The sequence below is a fragment of the Mastomys coucha genome, unplaced genomic scaffold (assembly GCF_008632895.1).
Source record: "Mastomys coucha isolate ucsf_1 unplaced genomic scaffold, UCSF_Mcou_1 pScaffold13, whole genome shotgun sequence".
In the NCBI taxonomy this organism is placed as follows: domain Eukaryota; kingdom Metazoa; phylum Chordata; class Mammalia; order Rodentia; family Muridae; genus Mastomys; species Mastomys coucha.
The window spans coordinates 21,218,077-21,244,751 of NW_022196895.1; the positions used below are offsets into that span (position 1 = coordinate 21,218,077).

Consider the following 26,675-nt stretch of genomic DNA (forward strand, 5'->3'; position numbering starts at 1 on the left):
AAGGTTTTCCCAGCCCGTGAAGTCTGCCTCCCAAAAGTGTGCACATGAACAGACTTAAAAATGATATCTTTACTATAAAGACTTCTCAAGCAAATGGTTTTGAATGCTAATAATGAACATGAGACAGAATAGTATATTAATTGTAAGATGGCACAAGATCGGCTTATAGATGTGTCCACACGTATACATGCAACAACTAAAAGACAATCTTCATCCCTGGGGCAGGAATCCTTGGTGAAACTTCAGTGTGATTGGACTAATGTGTGTCGTTGAATTACTGTTCCTAATGATCTTGCTTTACTTGTAGGTGTCAAACCCTGGTCCAACATCATGGAAATCTTGGAGGAAAAAGATGGAGTTGACACGGAGCTATTGGTTTATGCAATGACACTAGTGAACAAGGTTGGTTAATGTGTATTCTAGATTGTGCCCTCACTGTCAAAAACTAGGGGTTGAAGCCTTAAACCCCAGTATATATGAAGAGGGTCTTTGCACATGTAACTCAGTCATTAGGACAAACTCTAATCAGATATTATTGATGCTATAACAAGAGAAAAAGAGAAAAAGAAAGCAGGGAAGACAGTGTGAACACAGCCAGGGAAAACATCCACATGAAGACAGAGGCAGAGGTTAAAATGGTGCTCTGCGGGCCAGCAAGCACCGAAGTTGGCTAACAACCAACTAGCCAGTGAAGGATCACTCTGTGAAGCTGGTACAGAGACCATAGCCCTGCTGACACCATACTTTCAGATCGTAAAATTCTTGACTTGTTAAGGCACCTCACTCAGGGTAGCTAGTTACAGCAGCTGTGAAAAGTGATACCAAGTGAAAATGTAGATTTTTCCTTGTGAGCCACACCATGTGGTCCCCAGCTTGGTGGCTGGAAGGCAATAGCAAGTATAGTAGGAGAGCATTTCATTCCAAGACTCACCTGCAATGACATTTCCACTTTAGAATTAGCACCTTGACTTGGAAGAGATGATTCACAAGTCAGGAAGGCACAAGGTTTCTTGCTTGTTAATTCTGAGTCCTGGGCAGAGGTGAGGACCCTGGAGACAAATCCCATCTCCTTTATGTAGTCAGGGTCTCACATATCTGCTCTTGATGCTTCTATCATATCCCACTCTGGTCATCATCTTGTAGGACAGTCACAGTCCTTTGAGGTTGTCCCCAGAAGTGGGTGCATTGGTCCCCATGATGACCTTAAACAAGCTGTCTTGGTCCTAATTCACTTCATTCAGACTGTCACACCCTACATCCCAAGCATCACTGTCACCCACCCTGAAGATTGTCTTTAAACTGTTGACTCTGAGTCTACAGGAGCAACTACAGTGATGGGGAGAAAGGCCTTAGAAGGTTCCAGAATCCTTTGCTGAAATAAAAGTGGAGACTTGCTTCTCCTAATGAAGTGAAGACATATTTGTATCAACCAAACAGTGTCTCTTCTACGTAGTCCTGGCTAGAACTCAATGTGTAGAGGAGGCTGTCCTTGAATTCACAGTGATGCTCCTGCCCCTGTTTCCTGAGTGTTAAGATGGCAGGTATGAGCCATAACACCTACTTGTTACATTTGCATTCCTCCTCTAGATTTATTTATTTTTGATGGGCCCGTGTATGTATGCACATTTGTGAGCAGGTACTCTCAGAGGCCAGAAGGGGGCATCAGATCCCCTGTAGCTGGATATAGGCAGTTGTAAGCAACCTGATGTGGGTGCTGGGAACTGAACTTGGGTTCTCTGGAAGAGAGCAGCAAGGGACGAACAATCTTTCCAAGCCCCCTTGCATTTGTTTCTTTCTTCTTAAGATTTATTTTTATTTTATGGGAGTTTTTTTTTTTTCTGCATGTATGTCTGTCTGCTCAGCATGTGTATCTCTGAAGCCCACAGAGACTAGAAAGGTTGTCCTCTGGCACTGGGGACAGATGTCTGTGAGCTGCCATGTGGATACTGAGAACTGAACCCAGGTGCTCTAGATGAGCAGGCAGTGCTCTTAAGTGTATGGCATCTCTCCAACCCCAATATTTACTACTTAAATTATGTGTTTGCTGCTGAGTACAGAGGTAACTGTTAGTTGTGACAGGAAACAGTCATGTTTTAGATGGATAATCATTGGACTCTACTCTATTTTTAAGCTGGTTCATCAGTTTACCTTGCCATGTGATTTGAAGCATGTTTTTGGTTGGGTTTTGAAGATGAAGCTTGTCTATCTGCTGTTCTTTTCAGTCAATAGCCTTGCTGTGTAGAACACAAATGAGCATTCCATCTTGCTCATTGTTGTGCACTGCAACTTTATCTTTCTCATCGGCAGAGACTGTGGCCATTTTCCACACAGCAGCAGCAGTAGCAGTAGCAGCTGCAGCTACAAGTGGGTGTAGTCACAAGCAAAAGCTCACCCTCTGCTGGACATGGTGTGGCACAGACCAGAGACTCCTCTCTTGCTCCTTCTTTTCTGGCCATCCTACTGTCTACAAAAGGACAGTTCTTACCTTAAAAGGAATAAGAGTTTATTCTAGAGCCAAATCTGAGTGACCATGATTAACCTAAACACAGATTTAGGTTAATTTACATTACACATTCCAAGGTAGAAGCAGTTTTATGAAATTTTATAGTTTTTCAAAACAAAGAAAAGTTATCAATCAAGGCAAGTTTCAAGTATATTGGTGGGAATATCAGAGAAGTTGTTACATGACAGAGGGACAGTTACGGCAAGATGGAGGGAGGGTTTCTAAAGGCTTCAGATGTTATCTGAAGACACTCTTAGCTTTCGAGTTGGTGGAAGTTAGGGGGTGTTAATAGATTTTTGTCTATTAGCTTTTGTCTATTAGCTTTTGTCTATTAGCTCTGAGACAGAGGTGGGCAAGGAATGGATATTTGGGAGGGCTAATGGTAGCCAAGCTAGGGTAATCAGCCTTTGGACTTGTAACATTTCAACCCCTCCAGATCACTGCAGTTCTAATAAAGCCCATCAGTTCATGCAGACACAGCTCCCCTGACCCAGGAACTCTTAACAGACCTTATCCATGTTGATGCTGATTAGTTTTTACCATCAGTTTGACCCACTCTAGAGTCACTTGGGAATAGGATCCCTCAAATGAAACTTTCCTCGATCAAATTGGCCTGTGACCGTGTCCGTGAAGGAATAGACTTGGTAGGTCATTGACATGGGAGGGCCCAGCCCATTGTGGACAGCTCCATCCCTAGCCAATAGGATCTAGGCTATGGGCCCCCATAAAAACTGAACATGAGTCAGAGAATAGCCCAGCAAGCAGGATTCCTCTGTGGTTTCTGCTTCATTTTCTGCCTGGGTTCCTGTCCCAGATTTCCCCAGTGATTGACTATGACCTGGAAGTGTAAGCCACATAGGCCCATTCAGCCCCTAAGTTGCTTTTGGTCAGTGTTTTATCACAGCATCAGAATAGCAAACTAGGACAGTTCTTTACAAACGAGGGGGTCCTGGGAGAGGTCATTATAGATCCAGCTGTTCCTGGAAAAGCCCACAGACCACTGCCACACAGAGTTCATTTTGCTTTATTGAATTACAGTCACGTTTATGACCCCAATGAGTCAGATGCACCAAGCTACCAGACAGAGTAGCAAAGTGAAATGTTAATGTGAGTCTTGGGGGAAAATGCATATTCTGAAGTCTAAGAAATTATATTACAAGTTGTTTTTGTTTTTCTTTTTAGCCAGAGACATCAGGCAAACCCTATACCTTTCCACATTCCTATCCTTGTCTTAGAAAGAATTGAGGGAAAGAAGATGCTAAAGAGAGCCTGTACCCTCCTCTGCCGTATTGAAATTCTCCTGGATAGAGTCCAGGAGAATGGGCTCCATTGGAATGGTTTCCATGCACTGGTCACCTCAGAATGAGATGAGGTGGATGGGGAGGGTAAGGGTAGGATCCCAGGGAGCTCCAGGAAGAGTTACTGCTTCATTAGGGCCTTGATATAGTTAATCACATGGAATTCTGGCTAAGTAGATGACTGGTTTTTAAACACTTGATTTTATTGCTTTATACATTAAAATGGATCTTTCCTTTCAGCTATGTAGTACGTTCTTTTATAGACATCACAACACTTTATCCAAAACCCTGACAAACACTGATTTTTCTATATACCACTACCATGTTGTCTTTTTGAGGTTAAATGGAATCTTGTAGTATGTAACTTAGGGCTGGCTTCCTTCTCTCTGAAAGACTCAGTTATGTTGCTGTGTATGTTAATAACTCACCCCTTTTTGGGGTGTATATGACTGTACTGCAGGTGTACCTCCTAATATAGTCACTCATATCTTTTGAGGGAGGCTGGGGACCTCTAACTTATCCATTTGCCCATGGAAAGAGTCGAGAGTTATGTCTCTTGACTTCCATAGCTGACACTGGGGGCAGGTGACATTGGGAACACATGCTTTATTACACTGTTTCTATCCTGCATAATGGTTTTACTCTCAGGTTATCTCTGAAAAACCAAAGGAGAGACAAATTTTCTTGAAGACTGTGTTTGGTCTCTGATGAATGCCAATAAAGAATTATTAGTGACAGATCCTGGCAAGACAGTCTGAAAGAAAACAGAGGTGAGGAACACCAGATGTCAGGCAGCTGTGGGGTGTCTAGAGCCTCGGGAAACTCTTGTTGACAAGACTTTCTGGCAATGGTGTGGTCTGTGCCAGCTGTAGGTGTGAAACAATGAGCATGGCACAGGAACTGGGAGACACCCAGGTGGGAATGAGGTGGAGGTAGCTGAGCATATTAGAACAACAGTCTGGAAAAGGTGACTATGTGTCTGGGATGTGGGACTTTTCTGTCCTGGGGGAAATGTCACAATCCTACTGCAGTCTGCATGAATACTGGAGAGCCATAGGCTCAACTCAAACTCAAGTTTGTCATGGTGGAACAAAAAAATGGCTACCCGCAACTTCAGTTTGGATCCTGTTACTTGGCAAAGGCCTTCAAATCTGCTTATTGTGTAAAGCTGGCTCTTTGATTACTTAACCACGGATCCTGGGAGACAAGGGAATTAGCTATAGAGTTTTAGCTTAGCTCCCTGGGGTTTTATATGGAAAAAGAACCTGTAGGGTTGGGAGATGGTTCTGTCAGTAATGTGCCTGCCAGAAGGGTAAGAGGACTTGTGTGGGGACCCTAACACCCACGTAGAGCCAAGTTGATAATGGTGAGACAGGTGGACTCCTGAAGCTTATTGGCCAGCGAGCCTAGCTGAATTAGTGAGCCCCAAGCTCAGTGAGAGACCATATCTCAAAGGTTAAGTTGGAAAAACATTGAGGAAAGCATCAGACCAAAAATCTCTGGCCTACGTAAACATAGACACAGACAGATGGACGGATAGACACACACACACACACACACACACACACACACACTGTTGACTCTAGATAAGGGTGCTGTATGAGTAAAGAAGGAAGGAGAGTGTGCAGGGAAAGAGTGGAGTCAAGGAGATCGGAGATTCTTAGTTGTGGGCAGGCCCACACCTCTGTGCAGGAGGTTTTAAGTCCAACTAGCCTGCCTTCCTGGAGTTGCCTCCTCCGTAGTCAGTAGGCATTTTGAGTGTGTCCAGTTATCCTCCATGCTCTTGCCTAGCATTTACACCCTCTCTTTGACCTTTACGAAATGTCAGAGCTTTTATAACCCAAAGGGTGAGATTGTGTTGGTAGTAGAGTCTGGAAGGGCAGGCCGGGTAGGGAGAGTTTGGTGCTGATGGTAGGTAGTGGTAGCAGCGTCTTAGGTATTGGTAGTTCTCAGGTAAAGCCCAGTTGACTGCCTCTATGTCAGGCACAGGGTGTGCTGCCACATCTGTCCACATGTGTGAATGCCTCTTGTAGCTTCCAAGTTATGACCTCTTATGAGATGTCCTTTTGGGGTCTCCTGAGTAATGGAGATGATCATGTCTCTGACCTCAACCAAATGAGTTGTGGCCTCTTTGGTCAACACAAAAAGCTAAAGGTTGCTATTTAGCATATAAAGACATTTTTACTTCTGTTGCTAGAAGTTGTCAGAGAGACTGGGGTTGTGAGCTGATCCCTGTGCAAGGGTTGGTCTATGGCAACATGGCAAGCTAACATGTGGAAAATAAATTTGAAATATGTGGTCTTCTTAGAAATACAAAGGCAGAGAAATAAATAGGGACTTAGAGTAGTGTCTGGGAGTCCAGGATGGAATAACATGTGAGGGTGGCAGGAGTTTGTGGAGATTGAACTGGGCTCTGAGTTTCACTCCAGTCTTCAGTAGTTTCTGGTCATCTGTGAAATTTCTCCCATCCCTGAGCCTTCATTTCCCTCACATGTAAGATGAGGAACTCGCAGTAACTCCCAAGGCTCCTTCTGTTCTGAGTAGAATATGGCGGAGATAGCATCCTCCTTCTAGGAGACATAGAACTCAGAGCAAAGTCTGGTTATCCTACCTACCCCAATTAACTCGTCTTCTTGGCTCTTGGTAGCTGCTTTGAAATTCCTTGTTTCACAAAGTTTCAAGGACCAAAGAGAGGCTCTGCTGAACTTTAATGAAAGAGAATCATTAAATTTAAACTCTCACTATTATATTGATTCTAACAGGAATTTCAAATCTAGAAGTATATTAAATTTCCATTGGCATATGACAGATCCCATAAGCTTAGCCACTTGGAGCAATGCACATTTATCATCTCACAGTTCCCAATGGGTAGGAGTCCAGGCAATTCCTTACAGGGTTGTCTATTCAGAGGCCCACAAGGCTGCAATCAAGCAGCCGACCAGGATGGACTCTGGCAGTCTTTCGTGGATGTCTGCTAAATTCTTTTCTACACAGTGCTTTAACTCCTCGTGTCTTGCTCTTTCTTCCAAACCAGTCTGAGCTCAGGGGATTTACCCACTTACTATGGAAGACTATCTGAGTTTGAACCTTGATGATACCTACAAAATCCTTTCCCCTGTCTAGCTTGATCATGAGTGTACTAACTCACCCATGGGGAGTATATAGCCCCCAGTAGATTGCAGGGGCTCCTACAGCACTGTACCTCAGGGGCAAGAGTCTTGCATTCACTCTGCTCTCACCCAGGAGATTTCCTCATTGAATGAATTTGTCTTGTGCCTTGTACTATTGTGGGTTTTTATAACAGAGTTCACCAGCTACCACATAAACACGTCTTCATTGCCTATAGCGTTCCTCTAAGATATATTTGCTTCTGGTTCTTCTCTTGTAGACACTGGCAGGACTGCCAGATCAAGACACCTTCTATGACGTAGTAGACTGCCTGGAGGAGCTGGGCATCGCCGCTGTGTCCCAAAGGCACTTGAACAAGAAAGGGACAGACCTGGACTTGCTGGAGCAGTTTAATATCTATGAGGTAACAAAATGTTATGTTTCTAAGTCATCCACAGAATCCACAAAGGTCAAAGGGTGAGTCACATATCCTCCAGACCAGGGTTCTAAGTGTGGTACAGGGGTTCCCACACCATGGGGAATTTTCTAGAAATGTAAGCTTTTGGGTCCCACCCAGATCTCCTGAGTTGGAAACTCTTAAGAATGGGGCTAGCAGTCTTGTCCCCACAAGCCTTCCAGGAGAATATGTGGTCGAGCTTAAGAATCTTTGACACAGAGGAATCTGGGAACTATTCTGTATTGAAGAACATGTACTATTGTTGGAGGCACTTCTACTCAAGGAGAAATCAGGTAGAGAGGCAGGGTGGAAAGGTGGAAGGAGGGGTGGGGGAGAGGGAGAGGGAAGAGTAGGGGGAGAGGGAGGGGTGGGAGTAGGAAGAGGGAGAAGGAGAGAGAGAGTCACTCAGCTGAATATGCATTGTGAAGTAGAAATTCATGGGTATTTTTGAGAAAAACTCATTCCCTATTTTAATGGCAGAGTCTCATGTAGCCCAGGCTAGCCTCAGATTCCCCATGTAGTCAAGGGTGATCTTCAACACCAAATCATCCTGGCTCTGCCTCCCACATGCTGGGATTACATGCAGGCCACCATCCCAACAACAGAAAACAGTGCTTTAAAGATGTTTCACAACATTGCTCTTTCTTCTGTGTTCTCTCTTACCTTATTACAGTGCTTTTCTGTCTATGACAGTATATCACAAGGAAAAATATCAAAATTTAACATTAAATGTTCTTGGTTATCTTTATACTATGTGATAGCACTTAAAATACAAATATGACAGTATTTAAATTGTAGGAAGAATTGACAAAATTTCCTGGCTCATATTTGGAAGCTGCTGTTTACAAACGTTGTCAGTCATATCAGGACAGAGGAGTCACTGTTAGAATCCTTGTTTTGTTTTGTTTCTGCATACATATGCATTCTACCAGCATTCTGTAATCAGCTTTCTGGTCAGTTATAAATGGATGGATGTAAAAGAAATGCTGGGCTTCTTGTCTGCCTGTCCCGGTTGTTCTGTGTTATTATTCAGCATAAGTGATTGGCTAACATGGAAAGGTAGCAGCATTGGAAGGACATGAGAGAGTTCCTTCTCTGTGTTCATCTGCAGACATGGTTCCCATGGAAGCAAAGCTCTCAGGATTGCTCAGTGGTGGGGCTTGCTGACTCCCCATTTCATGGTCTGCCTATGGTAGGCTTTCACATAGCCTTTGGTGGTTCAACTACACTCACCTTCCTGTTTCCTGGATGGGGAAACTGGGTCACTTGAGGAACCTTCTTCTCCTCCTTCCTCAGCTGCCTTTTTCTCTATTCTCCCACTGGCAAACTCTCTGAAGTGTCATCTCCATGAAGCCTTGTTGGAAAAGGGTTTCTGTTACTTGTTCCCAGCCCCCCACTGTTCAAAAGCAAATGTTTCTGGTATCTATGCCTCTCTCTAAAAGTTCTCGTGACAATCCTGTCTGTCTGTCACTTTGAGCAACCCTAAATCCTATGCTCCATGCCTCTTTCTAAAGCAAGGGCCCAACACAGCTGTCTAAAGTTTCTTACGTGCTTGGATGACCATCTCCTGCAAACATCACACATGTGTATGATAGTATTGCCAGAGGTGGGGCTCAGGAAGGGCACGGTTTATTCTGATGCCCAAGTTATAACTCAGGGTGACAACCAAATATTTTAGGTAGCAGACAGAGTCTGGATCCTCATTCCTATCTGAAAGTTAATGCATTTTTAGAAAACATTTGCTGTCCTAGGCAGCCAACTTTAAATATGTGCAAGGAAAGCAAGAAGAATCTACATACAGAGCCAATACTTGCCTCAACAAGACTCTGAATTTCTCAAGTGCCTGAGAGGTCTTGGGTAGACTTCTAGAGTGCTTCCTACTGGAGCAGAATGTCTGGTGCCCACATGTCTTGGGTTTTCTGGTACAGGCCTAATTTTGTGTAATTTAATTCCTTTTCAGAAAGGTGATTTGATCCATGTTTAATTAAATGTATTAAAAATTTATAGCCACAGGTGATTTTTTTCAAATGTATAAATGGCCAAGATAAAAAATCTTTTGTCAGATCATATGTGTTAGCTTTTAGTTCTTAAATTGTTCTTTCTGTAAGGAGAAAGACATCTTAAGGCTGGAGACTTCGGGCTAAGAAATATCTGTTATTTTTAGAACTTGTTAAAAAAATGATTCTCCTTTCCTGAGAGCTTTCCATTCAATAGGATATATATATATATATATATATATATATATATATATATATATATATATATATATATATATATATATATGCACATATATATGCATATATACATTATCATACATATATTCCATAGGTTATTGATATGTATATGTACATATATATGTATGTGTTTGTGTGTGTCTGTATATCAGTGATCTCCTAATGGGTAACAAACACACCATAGTTGACAGGTATAACACAAAAGCCACTGATCTTTGTTCTTAGAATCAGGAATTTATCTTGGCTTAACTAAGATATTTTCATTTGGTTCAGCTACCTGGTGGCCTTAGTGTACCTGGAAGGTCCTACTCAGCCTTGATCGTCTGGCTTGATTTGTCTAGGCCATGTATGATCCCACTTCTTCACAGGACAGCAGCATTTGTGAAAATCTAGACTAGCACAAATATTTGCAGGCTTGGTGCCATGTTGACTGGTGGCCTATTGAACAAAGCAAGTCATGTGGCCAAGTCTAGCTTCAGTGTAGGGAAACGAGGTATGAGTGTCTACAAACACTGTGTTGTGGCCACAGCCTGCTATCACACAGTCTCTTGACATGACACTGAAATGAACCTCGCCTAATAGCTGAAATGAATTGTATAGGTGTGAGGCAGCAGTTTGTAAAGAGTCAGATGCGTTACTAAGACAGATGCCTGTCATGGGTCATCATATCCACATAATGATAAAAGCTCAGAGAAATTGTTTTAAAAATATTTGAATTGCTCAAAGCAAGTTACACACCTGAGCCTAGGTGGGAGGGGATGACACAGGGTGATATGTAAGTCACTAGAGACCTAATGCTATACAGCCATCAGCGTAGCTCATGGTAGAGCATATGTTTAGCATGCATAGACCCAGCGGTCTTTCTCTAGAGCCTTCCACCCCAAATTAATATTTGATCATATTAAGAAGTGATTATGTTAAGTGGGACAATAATATAGTGGTTATGGTTTTAGCAATTTTTGGGGGGATATATATTAAAATATTTACAGATGATAATGATATAATCTTAGATATCTCTGAAAAATTGGTCATGGGATTGGGGGCAAAAATGAGATATAAATAAGGAATATTGACTCTAAGTTGGCAGCTGGTTCACTGCTGTGGGGGTGTACACATCCCACTGTTCATACTCATCCCTGTCTCTTGTGTCTGTCTGAAATTTCCACAGTAAAGGAGGTTGAAAATACTATGCCAAGACTAGCATTGAAACTATCCACCTCTGGGTATTTATGAAAAGAATTAGAATCGAAGATATCAGAGGTCTTATAGCAATTGTGCATAATTCACTATAGCCCCTCTTCTTGTTCCTACTTACAACAGGGGCTTATATACAGTCCAGGCTGGCCTCATGCTCAGAATACTCCTGCCTCGGCTCCCAACTTGCTGGGATTATAGGCTGTACCACCACACCTAAGCGTAGAGCTCCATCACCACTACCACCCACTTCTTCCTCCTCCCCTCTCCCTTCCTCCTTTAACCAGTGTCTTGTCGTGGATCTGAATTTGAGAAATTCCCCTAGTGACGTGTATATCAGAGCATTGCCTGGATGACTTCCTAAGATTCTTCTCTTTATGTGAACTTTCTGGTCCTCTCCCCTTTTCTTGACATGGGGCAACGAAGGTGACTCCTGCACACTTTGCTTCTTGGGAAAGTACTTTGAATAGAATGTCACTTGATCTTTGGACTTTTGAGGTTAGACAAAGAATTAGAAATATCTGAACTGTGCTTTCGACCCTCTCATATCACTGCAAATGTGTGCATAATAAGAAACAGAGTGAACACTTAGGTCAGGGAGAGTTTAGATGGTCTAAGAGCGTTCTGTCAGAAATGGGGGAAAAGAGACCAGAAATGCTTAGAAACACTGCAGCCGACAAGGAATTGTCATTCTCAAGCTTGCCCGCACGGTGACAGTTAGACTTTTAAAGCTGAGATGACAATTGTGACTTGTCACACATTGACCTTCATTCTTAATGTTTGTGCTTCCAGACAGGATTCCTAAGATGGGGATTTCCAGTGAGATTGTGCAAGGATGAGCCTTAGGTGAGCTCATCAGGTCTTGCCCTTTTAACACTGTTTTAGAATGAATTGCAGAGGAATAAAATGACCAAAAGATTTCAAATCACTTTCATGTATCCGAGCACCCATTATAAAACATATCTTTCACTTAGAAAGGTCACACTAAGTCCATCTTATCTAAAAGTTGTGGCTGGAAGAAACGGGTGAAGGGTGAAGGAAGATGTTATTCATCAGCTGTTTGTCTTTGGTACTGATAGAATTGCCTGAACTTTGACAGGAGTGGCTGAGCTGTTGACCCTAGCCTGTCAGGGGAGCATAGATGTGAAAATATCAGGCCGTTGCTTTTTTACAGAAGTCCACTTTCCTGTCCTGGGGATATGAAACCATACACATTCCCAGTTCTCTATCATCTCTTTATTCCTCCATCCTCTCACTGGGCAGGATCAAGTCATAAACATCTTCAAAACAAGGAAACTTAAACATCTGGGCATATGTTGGACCATGTGCTTCACCATTGCTTGGCCTGACAAGCTACTGGGCTTAGTTGAGCCTGGTTCAGTTGGGCTGCAGGTTGCCTAACCTAGTGGTTCTGTGTAGTGGAAGAGTATGGGAGCTTCCTGACTACTACTCTGTGCTTGGGTCAGAGGAGGGCAATGCTGCTTGAGTCCCATCCACAGAGACACTCTCCACTCTTGATATCCTCACAAGTACAGCTATTCTCACCAAGGGACCAAAGAGTATGTAACTTGCTGCTGGTCACATCTGGTTTATTAGTGGCAGAGCAGAGCACACAAAAGTTTGCTCAACACTAAGGGAAATGCTCTTTTTGCTGTCTAGATTTACAGGCAATACACATGAAAACCAAACTAGATATGATATGATATGATATGATATGATATGATATGATATGATATGATATGATATGCAGATGTGCAAAGCCCATGATGGGGAAGAGTAAGAGAGGCTGAGGGGCCGAGCTTGCTGGAGTAAGTTGAGGCAAGTAATACACAGCAGAGTCAAATGGAGCTGGAAAGCTTTAGAGCAGCAGATCTTAACCTGTGGCTCAAGACTCGTTGGGGAGTCCAATGATCCTTTCACAGGGGTTGCCTAAGACCATCAAAAAACAGACAGTTACATTATGATTCATAACAGCAAAATCACAGTAATAAAGAAGCAACGAAAATACTTTACATTTGGGGGTCAGCACAACATGAGCAATTGTATTAAAAGGCCGCAGCCTTAGGAAGGCTGAGGACCACTGCTTTAGAGTATCATTTAGCCTGGAACACGATCAGAGCTGGGTATGCAAGGTCTCTGCAGAAGGTGTCACACAGACCTTCGTAAGGTAACCTTTGATAAAAGGCAGATGGAGAAGTATATGGAGCCAAGTGGCCCAGGCTTTGCCTATAAAACCAGAAGTGGCAAAAGTGTGAGTCTATTCTCTATATAAATACAGATCACTTTTTAGGAGGAAAATTTTGTTTAATAACATTTTAGGATGCTTTGTATATGGCTTCCTAAGGTATTTGAACTCAAGTTCTCAGGCTTAATGCCAAGTGCCATCTCATCAGCCCTAGAGAATCAAACTGTCTCTGTCTCTCTCTGTGTCTCTCTCTGTCTCTCTGTCTCTGTCTCTGTCTCTGTCTCTCTCTCTGTCTCTTTCTCTCTCTCTCTCTGTGTGTGTGTGTGTGTGTGTGTGTGTGTGTGTGTGTGTGTGTTTGAGCCATGGTTGTCCTAGAACTTACTACATAGTCCTGGCTGGCCTCAACCTCACAGATACCCACCTGCCTCTCTCTCTTGGGTGAGGATATTTTTAAAAAGCATTCTGTCACAAGTCTTTGTTGCAGTATGTGCAAGCTCTGCTCCAGGCACTGAAGGTTGCCCAAAAGCATAACCACTGTCAGGTAGGTTCTGGAATCATACAGTACATACCCATGTAGAAAACCTTTCAGAAGGACTAGCAGGGAAGCCAACCCCTGTTCTGGAGCCCGCAGATCTCACCTGCTCTGTCTCCCTCTGAGCACCCTCTTTTGGAAAGGCAGCTCAGGGATGGTCAGGTGTGGAATCCAGGAGGCCTTAAGAAAGCTTCTGCCTCCCGGAATGGAGAAAAGCCAAGGTGGGACAGGAAATGATGGTCAGGCAAGTGGAAATGTGGCTGTGAGGTTCTTATTACTGTTATGATTTTCATAGGAAATGTCTTCCAGAGATTCAGTTGGATCCAGTCACTAAGAGCTGGTCTGGTCTTTAACACAAGGGACAAGTTAAACCACTGATGGACACATAATTTGGTTGTAGTGTTAAGTGGTAGTAACAAGGAGGAAGAGCCTATGTGCAAGAAGTAGGCCCCCAGGAAGGCCTTTTAAGACAAAAATCTTCTCTGTGCCACTAGCTACATTCTGGCTACCATGGAGTGAGCGCCTTGACTCTCTGTTTCCTAAATGTCATGGAGTGGGTATTTGGTTCACTGATTTCCTGGGTACAAGGGTGTGAGCAGCTTTCTTCCACCATGATCTTCCACTGTGATGTCACTGTCTTTCTATAGAGCCAGATACACTCAAACCATTTAACACCATGAGCCCAAACAAGTCTTTTTAAGTTGACTTTCTCAGAGATTTAGTTACGGTTTTGAAAATCTGATGAAAACATTTAGATTTCTGACGATTTCATATATTTGGTCCATAGAAGCCATAGTGACAGACACTGTACAATTGCAGATTGAGCTTGACTTCTGGACACATGTGAGGATCATTTTGAGATGGAGCAGAGGCCTGCAATGTAGGGAAATAAACAAACAAAAGCAGTTTTAAATCTACTGAGAGTCGGCATACAGTCACAATCAAGGCCTGAGAAAAGCTATCAAGTTTGACTTGTCTGATACACTCTGATTTTCCAGGTGGCACTCAGGCATGAAGATGGTGATGAGACAGCCGAACCACCCCCCAGTGGGCACCGGGACCGGAGGAGGGCCAGCATGTGTTCTGGTAGCACTGTGGGTGAGCAACAGGGCCTCGACCGCAGAAGGAGCCGTAGACACTCAATCCAGAACATCAAGAGCCCACTGTCAGCTCCCACAAGCCCTTGCTCCCAGTCTGTTCCTGCCTTCAAACCCAGCCAAGTTCGAGACCTCTGTGAAAAGTAAGCCTAACCCTGGTGGTGAGAAGAGAGAGAAAGGTCATGTATACTGACCACGATTTCCCTCCCTACTAGATGGTAGGGCCTCCTGCCCTTGCTTCCTGACTCTCCTCTACCATACATCCCTCAGGGAGCTTCCATTTAAGCTGCTCCTGATGTCAAGCATAGACTTGACCTTACTAAACCCACATAGTATTTCCCAAAGTGGCAAACTCCAAATCCAAAACCATGGCCTAGAAGTAAATGGTGTCACACAGAAATGCAAGGCTACAGACTCTGGAGGTATTATAGCCATACAGATTGGTTTTGGATATGTAGAATAAACATATGTAAAGTTAAAGACATCTCTTTATATTCAGCACATTCTCATTTCAGCATTTACTCACTCAGTAAGCATGTTTATTGAATGCTCATTATAGGTCAAGACCATTCAAAGGTATAAAGACACATATACATGTATACAACAGATATGTGAGCTTTGTCTTTATGAACCTTGTATCTAAGCCAGGGGAAGAGAATGAGGTAGGTAGAAAGAGAGAGGGGGACCCATAGACCTATGAGAACTTATTATGGGTTCAAAATAAGGAGCTTGACGATACCTGTGGGAGCCTAAATGATTCTCGGGAAAACAACAGAAGGATGACCTGGCTTCTCAGGCCCCAAGACATCCAAGTGGGCCACAGAAGTACCCTATTCATTTGTTGCTGAGGTCAGATGCTAGGCATGCCCATATCAGCATCAAGGGCTCTACCATTCTCTCTCATCCTGGAACTATGTGTGGGAGTCAAATTTAGCCTACCCAGCAGCATGGTGAAGGAAAAAAAATAGCTCAGAATACATTGGACAGCCTTTAGAAAGTCAGTCATCAAGAATGAGTGGGTTCCTCCCAACCCCCATTGCAGAGAGACTAGCCCACCATCTCCATCACAGAGATGTAGCTCGAGCAATGTGATGTTCATAGAGAAGCATGGGCATGCAGCAGGCCATGCATCTCTTTGCTTGTTAAGCAGAAAGCAGGAGGACCTTGTTTGAGAGGCATGTGCATCAAGCATAGTCCGTTTCTATGTCATGGCCCCAGAGATCCATTTTCTGAGTTTGTATGACCATCTCTACTCTAGTGAAAGTCCTTAACTTCTAAATAGATTAGGAAGATTACCATGAACATTGCATTTTGTGACCCAGGACCTTGAAGAAACTCATCCAGAGCTGAGCCACAATGTGCCTGAACCCTTTACCAAGTAAGTGCTAGCAGTTTGAGAAATTGACTCAGAGGAGGTTAAAGAAAATGCACACAGTAGCTAAAAAACATTTATTTAAACCAGTGGAGATGCTGAAGACAGGTGGGGGCTAGCTTTGTCGGCCTCGATGGTTCTTCACTCTGATTGATGTCATGCTTGTTTCTGGCCTCGTTCTTCCTCTTCTGCAATTCAAAGGTTTTTATGTTGTATGTTTGAGTGACAAGGAAGGCAAGGATGGCAAGGATGACAGCAGTGCAAGGGATCGTCCTGCGAGCAGGTCATAGTCTTCTGGTTCTAGGCCCAACAGGAACTGAATCTCCTGTAGAGAGAGGACACAGAGACATGGCTCTGAACATTGCTTGGCTTGTTCTTTCCAAGAAGTATGCATATTTCATTTTGCTGATGTTATTGCTTTAATATAAATTTAGTAGCACTTTGGAAAAGTACTTTCCAGTTTATAGAGATGAGAAGTCATCAAAAAGAACCTAGGGTATTGCTCAGTATAAAGTACTTGTCAGGCACATGCAGGGCCCTAAGTTTGATCCTCAGTACTGCAAAATAGAAAATGAATGTAAATTAAAAGTATGAACATAAGAAGAGAAGACATTGGATACTCTTGTAACTTTGAAATAACTTTGTCCAGAAAGCCTGTTGGAGGGAATCTAGGGTGGTAGGCAATGATGCAATTCTCCTTAAAGCAAGGGTGCAAAGCAGGAAAGGATAGTGGGAAAGAAAATGAGAAATGTTCTCCCTGTGCTTAGCAGAGGCACCTTCTCAACATCTGTGCACTCAAAATAGGACTTCAGAGTCAAGCAGCTGTATTCGTCAAGCCACTCTGGAGGCCTGGGAAGCAAGGCTGTGAACTCCCTGGACATACTTGATTCTTGTCTGTAGTCAGGTTCCTGTAGATGCCACATAGGAGGGCTTGGAGGCTGAGTTTTAGACTCCTGTGACACAAATGATGTTGAGCGCATTGGAAAAGACAGAACTGTGAGAGGTCAGGAGGAGATTCATGGTGTTGGAAATGTGTATGGAACTCTCTGCTCACATCATTTGAGTTTAGTTCTCAAAAAGAACCCCTTGAACAGGTGGGACAAGTGCCAGACAGCAGGGATGGTGGGCTTGGCAATGGATGCAGGAGGAGGGGATGGGCTGAACTATGAGTTAAACTTAACTTTTGGCTATCAGTGTTCAGAACTACTTCCCATCTACCAACTCTTAAACGTTTGCATTGGACAAGACTTATCCTTCAGACTCTTAGGAAAAGAATTGGTCTTCATATGGGCATGTCTTCACCGAGGTAAATATATAAATATTCAAGAAGAATTGAAAAAGACACCACATCAAGCTTCCTTACAGACGTAAGCCTTCCAGAGTATTGCTATCATTTTAGTAATTATAGTGTGACCCTGAACTTATATTACCATGACATGGCTTCTACACTGACCATTGGCCAAATAAGGTAGACTTTATTGTTCATTTGTTACCTGAGACTTTTTTTTATGTAATGTATATACCATAATGAATTTCATGTCTGTATTTTATTTTTGCAGATTTGATTATAAGCAGAAAGGTCATAGCATTTTCATTTACCGCTGAGAAACTTATTTGGGGTCATCTATTTAGTAGAAATTATCAAAACTCCTAAACCCCAGCAGTATATCTCATTCAAATTGCTACTATGTATGGTCATCCAAAGTACTAAAACATTCTTGACATTTGTCTAGCCTAAATCAGGAACCCAGAGGAGTGCATGCACAAGCTCGAGCTCTTTGTTTCATGAGCCCCTATTCTACCCACATATTTCCTGCTTGTTATAACAGTCTCTGGCCTTAATTTACCTACCCAAACATGCCCCTGTTCAACCAGGTGCTTGCTCTCAACACACAATAGGTCTCCTTCTGTTCTGTCTTCCAGTGTTTCTGGTAGGAAACATCACACAGGACCTTGTGTGCAACTCCAATTCCCGTCCTGTTGAGTTGCACACAACATTCCACTCTCCGGAGGTAATTTTGAAACTCACCAAGTCAATCGATGCCTGCACGGTCCCTTCTTAGCTCTCAGTCATGTGTGTAGTTTCAGAATACGGAAGAGTGGCTGGCAAGCTGTGTATAATGACAGCTGGCTGGGGAGTGGAAGATCTAGACTTATGCCATGTGTACCAAAGGGCAGTGATGGTTGGCTGTCGTGTAAATCTTAGGTGTCATGAAATGCTAATCTCCCGTGCTTTCCCCCTATCCCGACCATTACAAATGCAAAATATATACTAATGTTAGGGCTCTCAAAAATAGGTTTTAGGCCAAATTGAGTTCACGAATTTGTTCTCAGGACCCAGCTAATTTTAGAGAACCTGGGGGAAAGAGGCTGAAATTGCCAATGAGGAAACTGTGAGGAAGGGCAGGGAAACCACCAAAGTACATGGGGAGACTGGGGAATCTTATAGTTGGGGTTAGAACCAGAAGGAAAAGGAAGCTGTAAAGTGCTTCAGTTGGTGGGCAGCCTGCCTAGCATGCACAAGCCCTGGGCTGTAACCCTGTCACCACATAAGCCAGATATGATGGCGTGTGCATGTAGCTCTGGCACTCAGGTAATGGAGAGTTCAAAGATCATCCTGAGCTACATAGCAAGTTTGAGGACAACTTAAGGTATGTGAGACCCTGGGAAGAAAATCCCATGAAGAGATTAAGAAGATCTTGTTGATCACAAATTCCTGTGATGCAGGTGAAGTTGGAGAAGGGTGAGTGGTAATCTGGGTTAGGATGTATAGAGCTTGGTGGGAGGAAAGGGACTAATGACACATGCGGGGGAGATGGAGTTAGGGAGGTCACAGCAAGATAAACTCAGTTCTTATGATCCCTAAGGAAGTAGTTCTCAACCAGGAATGACTTTACCATTCAAGGGATACCTGACTGCGTTTCTGGTTATCACTACTGGTGTGCTGGGATCCTGTGGACCCATGGTAGGAAGAGTCCAGGAATGCTGTCCAGTCACTGAAGAATTAGCTCTTCTGCAGTGTGTGAGTGAGTGATACATCAGGAACCATGCCTTAGTAGGCTCAAGTAATTGGCTGGCATTTTCACTTCCTTCTTAGGATGCTTCCGGGATTGGGAATGGCTGTTGGACAAAGTATTTTATCTTTTTTAAAGAACAATATGGGACTCTGCATACCTGCCTCAAATGTTCACATACTAGACTTTGGAGCAAAATTAACTTGATTCAGAAAATACCATGAATCTGTTAAAATTCAGGTCTATACATGATATTCTTGGTATAATGGTTTCATTGACATTTTATAGCTATCACAGAGACAGCATTTTTTTTTTTTTTAACAAGAATGGAGTCGTGGAATGTCTTAATCCTGGTCACTCTGCTTTATGTAAGTTATGGCAGAACCCTTTTTCTAGTGTTTGTTTTTTAGCAAATTTTCACTCTTCAGATTCTCAGCAAGTAACACTGAGTTAGGGACAGGCTTGACTAAAACAAATGAATCAATCAGCAATCAAACACAGCCAGTTCTAATCAGCTTCGAGTCATCACATTCCAAAAAATTGACATCTTGGAGTGTGACACCTTCACAAGACAAATTGGCAAGGCAGCCATATACTTCTATAACAGAGGTGTGTTAGTCTGAGGCCAGGTCTCATGACCCTGTGCTGGGCTAGGAGCACAGGCTCGTATAACCAGAGATATACAGATGGCTAGAAGGCCAGATTTATAGTTCTCCTTTGGTTGCTGATGTCAGTGGTTGACACAGAAGTCAAAAGGCTAAATACAAGTATTGCTGGGTATTCCATGTAAGTTAGAAGAAGAAGAATGATAAAGACATGCTTGCTGTATTTGAAATAGAAGGATCCATTTTAACAAATTGAAAAGGCATTAGGACAAAAACATAGACTGTTGTGTGAGCTTTTATTGATTCCTCTGCTCCAGGTAGGGCACTGATGACAGAAACAAATGATTTGACCCAAGTGCAGCTTCAAGTACCAGTCAATTTAACTGATGTTACTTACAGGAGTGTGGGCAACTTATCGGCAGCTACTCCACTGAAGAAAAAGATTTCCCAGCAACCACTAGTTGCCAGTTGCCTGGTAGATAGTTATGTGCTCAATAAAGCTTTCCGAGCATTGAAGCTGTCAGTATTAGTGCGAGGCTATCTGGTCCCTACTATAAAGCAATGGCCATGTATAAGTTGCTAGAAAGCTGCGATGGTAAAGCCAGGCTCTGAACATTTCTCTCATGTCTATCGTAGGCTCAACTCCAAAGAGATTCTCAATGCCACCCAAATGGTGGTAGACTTGGGGAGATCAAGGTTTCCTCCATGGGAAGATGAATAATAGTAGAAGAACAGGACTAAGGATGGTGGATGAGAGCCAATGGGGTCATTTGATGAGTCCTGGGAATCAGACTCTGGAGACTAGCATCAGGGTGCAGATCTGAGTTTATTGTGTAGTGCATAAGCTTATATCCAGTGTTTGAGCCAATCCCAAGCCTCTAAATACTCAGCCAATCATATCTTACCATACTGTCACTGTGCTCCAATGAAAGCTCTGCCTGATGTGGTTACTCAGAAGGAGGAGGGGGAGCATTATCACCAGTTAGGACTTCGGGGAAGAAAGGGGAAGAGCCCCCACCCTGGCCTCGGTTCCCTTTGTTGTCTCACTAGTGTTCTAGGTGGCATCTTCGATCTAATGCCTCGTACAGCAGGTCAGGACCCTTCTAGGAGTCTCGAGAGCCTGTGGTACCTTGCTTTCCTTCACAAGGTTGACCTCCACATCCACCACACTCGCTGTGTGCTATCTGGGGCGTTAAGCAGTTTTTCATGTGTTGTAATTTCCATGGAGAAAGTTGTAGTGTCCTTTTTATTTAATAGGCAGGGAACTTGCCATAGACGGCACTGCTGACCAGTGACCAGTCATGGCTTAGAGCTTGTGCCCAGCTGAACATGACTGACTGGAAAGACTGTCTGATGGGCTAGAATGTGCTTAAGAGGGGGCAATGTTTCCATTTCGGGGGGCTAATTAGATTCCTTGAGGAAGAAAATGTCATTCGGAGGAGATGATTACTTGAATTTGGTAGTCTTGAAGAGCTGTATTGCCTAAGATTGGTTATTGGTTATCATTTGGTTTACTTTTCTCGTAAATGATATGACTTCTGAAAAGAACTGAAAACGCTAGGGCTGGAGTAAAGGTTCCCATTGAACAGAAGCTAACCATCCATTCCAGCAGACATGGAGAAAGGGTGCAGAGGAGAGACAAGCAGTGAGAGGAAGCCTCAGATGACTCCCAGTGACTTGAGGAGGAGGACGAGGAGCGGGATCTAATGTTTTAGCATCCAGCAGTCAGTGCACCAATTAGTGGCCCAGTGGGTGGTGGGATGAGGGGAGCCAGGCCTTGAGGTGAGCCTGTGGGTGGGAGTACAGGGGAGAGAGTGGAGATACTGTGTTCCTATGAAGTGGGGGAAGCGCATTGGCATCCCTCCACCAGCCGCAGGAAGCAGTGGGCAAGAGGAGAGCCTAATTACAGACCCCAGCGGACCAGTGATCTCATCTTCCTATATTTCAACAACAAGGAGACACACTTGGTTGCTTAAGTTTTAGGACAGGACTTGTCCACAGGGCTCTGTTGCCAGGGTTACAAGATTCATCCAGTGGTTACCTGTGGGGTCTGCAGCAGAGTAATGAAGTTGACCCATCTCTTGGGAGGAGTTGGCAATAAGCAATCTGTTTACAAGGGAAAAGTGTACTATGAAGCAAGTAGGCATGACATAACCTTAACATAAAATCTTTGCCTCAGGTGACCTATTAAGTGCTGGCTCCTACAGGGAGGCTCAGCCAGGTATAGTAAGGAACAGATATGGTGGTCAAGAGCAGAGGTCTGATCCTCAGGCTTGAGCTTAGCCGGATACCTCCTTAAGAGGGTGGTAGGATGGTTAAGATAGACAGCCAAAAATGTGCACTTAGCGGGGTGGGGGTTATGTTAGCCACTTCATGCTCTGGAGCTTCCTCAGATAGTGTTCTTTTATAGGAGGTAATAGTTAAATAAATATGGAAATGAACTGGAGAGAATATTTTATTATCCAGCATAAACTTGCTAGAGGATTTCACAACAACCAGATTAACAACCACTGGTACCATGAGCAGCAAGTAGCTACTTGGGAAGGTTTATCTGATGGTAAGTGATCTGTCATGAGTGGGTTGCACTAACAAGCCCCTGACCTCCTGAAGTATTACCAGATGGCAGCCAGGAGTGTTGAGATGTACAAGGCCCTTCCGGAGCACTGTCTAGCAAAAGGCGGGCTGGAGGAAACAAAGATGGGGTCAAGGAAGAAGGAGCAATAAAGAGGGAGCCACTGGGGCTGGGAAGAAGTCAAATTGTAAAGTTTCTGACATGCAAAAACCATGACTAGATTGCCAATTTCTTGGGAGTTCCATCTTTGCCAATGCCACTGTATATTTGGGAATCTTTCTAGAGTCTGAGGAAACTGGTAGACACTGATCCTGAAAACCACACAGGACCAGTAATTAGTTTCAGATGGAAAAGCTAGTGTGTGTGTGTGTGTGTGTGTGTGTGTGTGTGTATGTGCGCGCGCGCGCGCGCGTGTGTGCACGTGCGTGTGCATTGGGGTGGGTCTTTGAATGGGACCTGGACGTGGAAACACTCAGAGGATAGAAAGTCAGGGATGTGGTGAGATGCAGAAGCATGTGGTTTACAGGACAGTGGCTCAACCACACTCAGAGTTTGAGCTGGTTCCCAACCACCCAGTGGTGCAGGATCCTGGGCTGGCTCACTCCATAGCCTCTGGACATGGTGTGTTTGAAAGACTTAGAAGAGTAATCCCCAGTCATTTGGACAGGCACCTGTAAGAACCAAATATGCACAACTGAGAAGTGATGCCAGGGCAGAAAAGCAGGAAAAGTAAACTAAAAGGCAGAGAAACAGAGATAAAGGCCTGAGAAAGAGAGCGCTAGATCATCGTCTTATGAAATGATACCAATGAGACTGCCACCCATTCCTCAGTCAGGGGACTTTTAAAGTGCTCGTCCTCAAATGTGAGTGCTTCTCAAGCTAGTGGACTCTGATGGTGTAAGATTTCACAAGGAGATTAGACGTTTACATGTTGGCTAAAGGGAAGGCCTGAATGATTTGGTTGGTGAAGGGCTGAGTTTGCTCCCCTTTGATCTGTACAGACCCTGGGTTTCCTATAACGCACACCTTCCCATTCAGGATCCACATGCTCACAACCTTTGCTGCTGAGCTTGGGTTTCTGAGATGGTCCATGATGGTGCGGTCATAAGGACATGAGGTTCCCAACAGGCCTCTGAGAGGAGAACATGGCCTTTTCAAGAGTTGTTGATTGATTAGATCCACTCGTGGGTGGAGCAGTATCAGTTTTGCTTCCTATGTTCTATGGATAGGTTAGGCATGGTGGTACATACCTATTTTCCCAGTACGTAAGAAGCAGAGGCAAACAGAGTTTAGGGCCAGCCAGCTGGGGCTACATAGCAAGGCACCATAGAGAGAGGGGCCAGAGAGAGGAGGAGGGAAGAAAGAGGGCTAAATGGAGGGGGCCTGGTGGTAATTCTGGACTAATGACAGATAACCCTAAAGATACAAGTTAGAGGCCAAATGTGAGAGCAAAAGATAAGTTGTCACTGGATACAGGTGATGCTGATGAAGTGTTGGGGAAAGGCCCATAGAGGACTGAAGAGAACAGACCTGGTCTTAGGCCACACTGTCACTCTGTGTGATCAGAGAGACGGTGGCAATGTCAGAAACACTGTACTCATGCTGAAACAAATATTCCAGGTACTAAGCATCTGTTAAATGTGGGTAAGGAATATTTGTACACTCAGCAGGGTGCCTCTTTCTGAAAATGATGCTGTTCTTTCCTGTACAGAGGTTTGTCAGATTCACATAGTCACATTTGTCAAGTGTCCTTTTGTCAGCATGTGGTTTGGTTTGGTTTTGTTTTAACTTGAAATGAGGTCATTATTATGAGAGACTTCTCAGAATTGAATTGTCATGGGCCATACCCATATACATGGGTCTACCCCATGGTGTCATGGATATCCATTGCATCTCTTTGCTTACTGGTGGTAGCAGGACATTAATGAGATGGAGATGGAGAGTGACAGGCAGGAAAGGTGAAATGGTAGACTCTGCATACATGTGAATACAAGCAGAATAGCTGCTAGTATTCAGTGGGAAAAAAGAAGGAAGGAAGGAAGGAAGGAAGGAAGGAAGGAAGGAAGGAAAGAAAGAAGGAAAGAAGGAAGGATAAATGTTTTCATCCAGTTATTAAAGAGGCATTTCTCCAGCTGGTTATTCTAAACAGAGATAGTATTTCATAACTGTTAGGCCCATGTTGCTGAAGTTGGGCTCCCTGGATTTAATCCCAGTTTAATGCCAGGGGATCCTGAGATTGTCCTAACCTCTCAGTGTCTCAGATCTTCTTCTGTGAATGGGGACACTAACAGGAGACCTATTCCAGAGGTCAATCAGCAGAGAGGTAAGCTAGATAAACCATCTTACATGAAAGCAGCCAGCACATATTGACCAAATAAAAAGAATCAGTGATTTCAGAGATGTAACAGAGCAGAACCTAGCATAGTGCAGGGTCTCCTCCCCTCCTGCCCCCATACCTCATGGACCATGCCCTTCAAAGCTTAGTGGTCCTGGGTGCCTTTTGGATGGCGAATGCCTTTGATTATCCTAAAAAGGCTTCCCAAAGACACTGTGACTCAGAGAGGGGCTAGAGGCAATTCTAGGAACTTTGGGAAGACTTGGTTACAGCATCTACATTGCCCCTGAGACATAATTTCATTCCTGACATCTTTGCTCTTGCCATGTGGTTTTGGTTTTATAAACATGAGATTAAAAGGTGACTAGAGATGAGCCCTCTGGAGGAAGTGGCCAGTCCAGGCCTGCTGTATGCTGGCAGTTCTCCCTTACAGACCCATGGACAGGCCAAGGAGGGGGAGTGGACAGTGTGTCATGGCTGTATGCCATCAGCAGGCCTCCTGAATGGGAAGCAAATACTTGCAAGACTCAAGACAGCCATTTTCTGACCCTAAAATTCTTAAATTTATGACCAGCTTTGCCAATTTTCCTTCTCATTTGAGAGTAGAATAGTTTAAATGGTAACATCAGAAGAAATGCTTCTGACCTAGTATTGTTTGTGTGTCTGGACTTGTCCACAGCCCTAAGAGCTTTTGTCACCAAGGCGCCTTTTGTCACAGCAAAGCATCTCCACTAGGGAAACTCGAACTGACTGCTTTTCCAGAGCAGCCTTGTGGTAACACATTTTGTACCAACACATGTTCTGAGTTTTGCTTTTGGTGACTGACCTAGTTTGGTGTGCTAGGAACTTTAGCACCCTTTATCAACAGTCCCAAATCATATGCACTTACTACCCTACCCATATTTTCTCATGCCTACATATTCTAGCATTTGAAACTATGGCCATTACAAAGATCACAGTTTCATAAGGCAGAACACATGGGTGGCTTTGGGAGGGGAGCAGTCAGCTGTGTGGAAGAGGGCAAGGCAGAAACAAGGTTGGCCCTTGGGGAGAACTTGAAGTGTGCAGGGGCAGCCATTGCAGTGTTGTTTGTAACAGCAAAGAAACATCATTATAAGGAACAGCTACCTATGTAAAACATGGAAGTGTTACAAGATGAGAGTAGCTACCAGTTGTAAGAAATGCATGACATTGGAAACACCAACCCACTTGCCAGGCATCCAGTGCAGAGCATTTGTAGATTATGCTTCATTGGGTTTTGTTTGCTTGAAACTAGGTCTCATGTAGCCAAAACTGGCCTTTTGAGTCTTGATTCTTGACTATTGATTCTTCTGCCTCTGCCTCCCAATACTCTCCCAGAACAACAAGTGTGTACTACCACACCGAACTTCAATTATTTTAGTCCAGGAGTTTATTCACTAAATTCATAACAGTGTTTCTAATAAAAGAGGGCTGGCCTTTTGTAACAAATAGTATACTATCTCACAAAGACTGTCAAATCCTGTAAAAATATTAATGTAAAAAGTCTTTTAGAAAAGAGAGTCATGGGATAAGACTGATCCAAGAAAAGATAAGAAGGGATGAGTCCTGGTGAGTAAGAATGGGAAGAGCTCTTCAGGCCATGGGAACGCCTTGTTCATTGGGGAATGGAGTAGAGGTTCTGGTGTGCTTGAATGTCCTGGAGGTAGCTGGAAAGATAAGATTGTGGAACCTGGAGGAAGATAGAGGTGGTGGGAGATGGAATGAGCTCATATGGTAAGCAGGTTGGGCCATGCAAGGCCTTGGAACTCATAACATGAAGTCTGGTAATTATTTGGCATGTGAGTTCAGCCATACTAGCCATGCATATTTGAAACAATGCCCACCTACCTGATTACAGTTAGTGAAATGTAGAAACGACAGTCTAGGTGAAAATTACTGAGGGAAAACTACTGGAAAAACACTGGTAGTTTGGACCTGGGGCAGTATCTCTGAACCCTTTAGTATCCTACGCTCAATCCCAGCCTTAGGATACAATTAAGAAAAGCAAGACTTGAGCATCGGTGTTTTCAAACTTCTCTCAAAGGTGTGACTCACTGGGCTGAGATGGTCATTGGTCATGGAGAGTCATGGGGATTTAGATGCATGTGTTGGGAAGAGTCAGTAGCCTTGTGACTTAATCTCCCAAGC

General features: G+C 43.7%; 1 protein-coding gene across 5 annotated transcripts in view; it reads left to right on the plus strand.

The window, feature by feature from the left end:
* Positions 1-26,675, plus strand: part of Fhod3 (formin homology 2 domain containing 3) — a 421,283-nt gene that overhangs the window by 277,320 nt on the left and 117,288 nt on the right. For all 5 annotated transcript variants that reach the window (XM_031365152.1, XM_031365155.1, XM_031365151.1 and 2 more), the window contains exons 8-10: positions 308-402; positions 7,190-7,333; positions 14,510-14,751. In XM_031365152.1, coding sequence (XP_031221012.1) covers positions 308-402; positions 7,190-7,333; positions 14,510-14,751 — 481 coding nt within the window. The remainder of the gene's footprint in view (positions 1-307; positions 403-7,189; positions 7,334-14,509; positions 14,752-26,675) is intronic.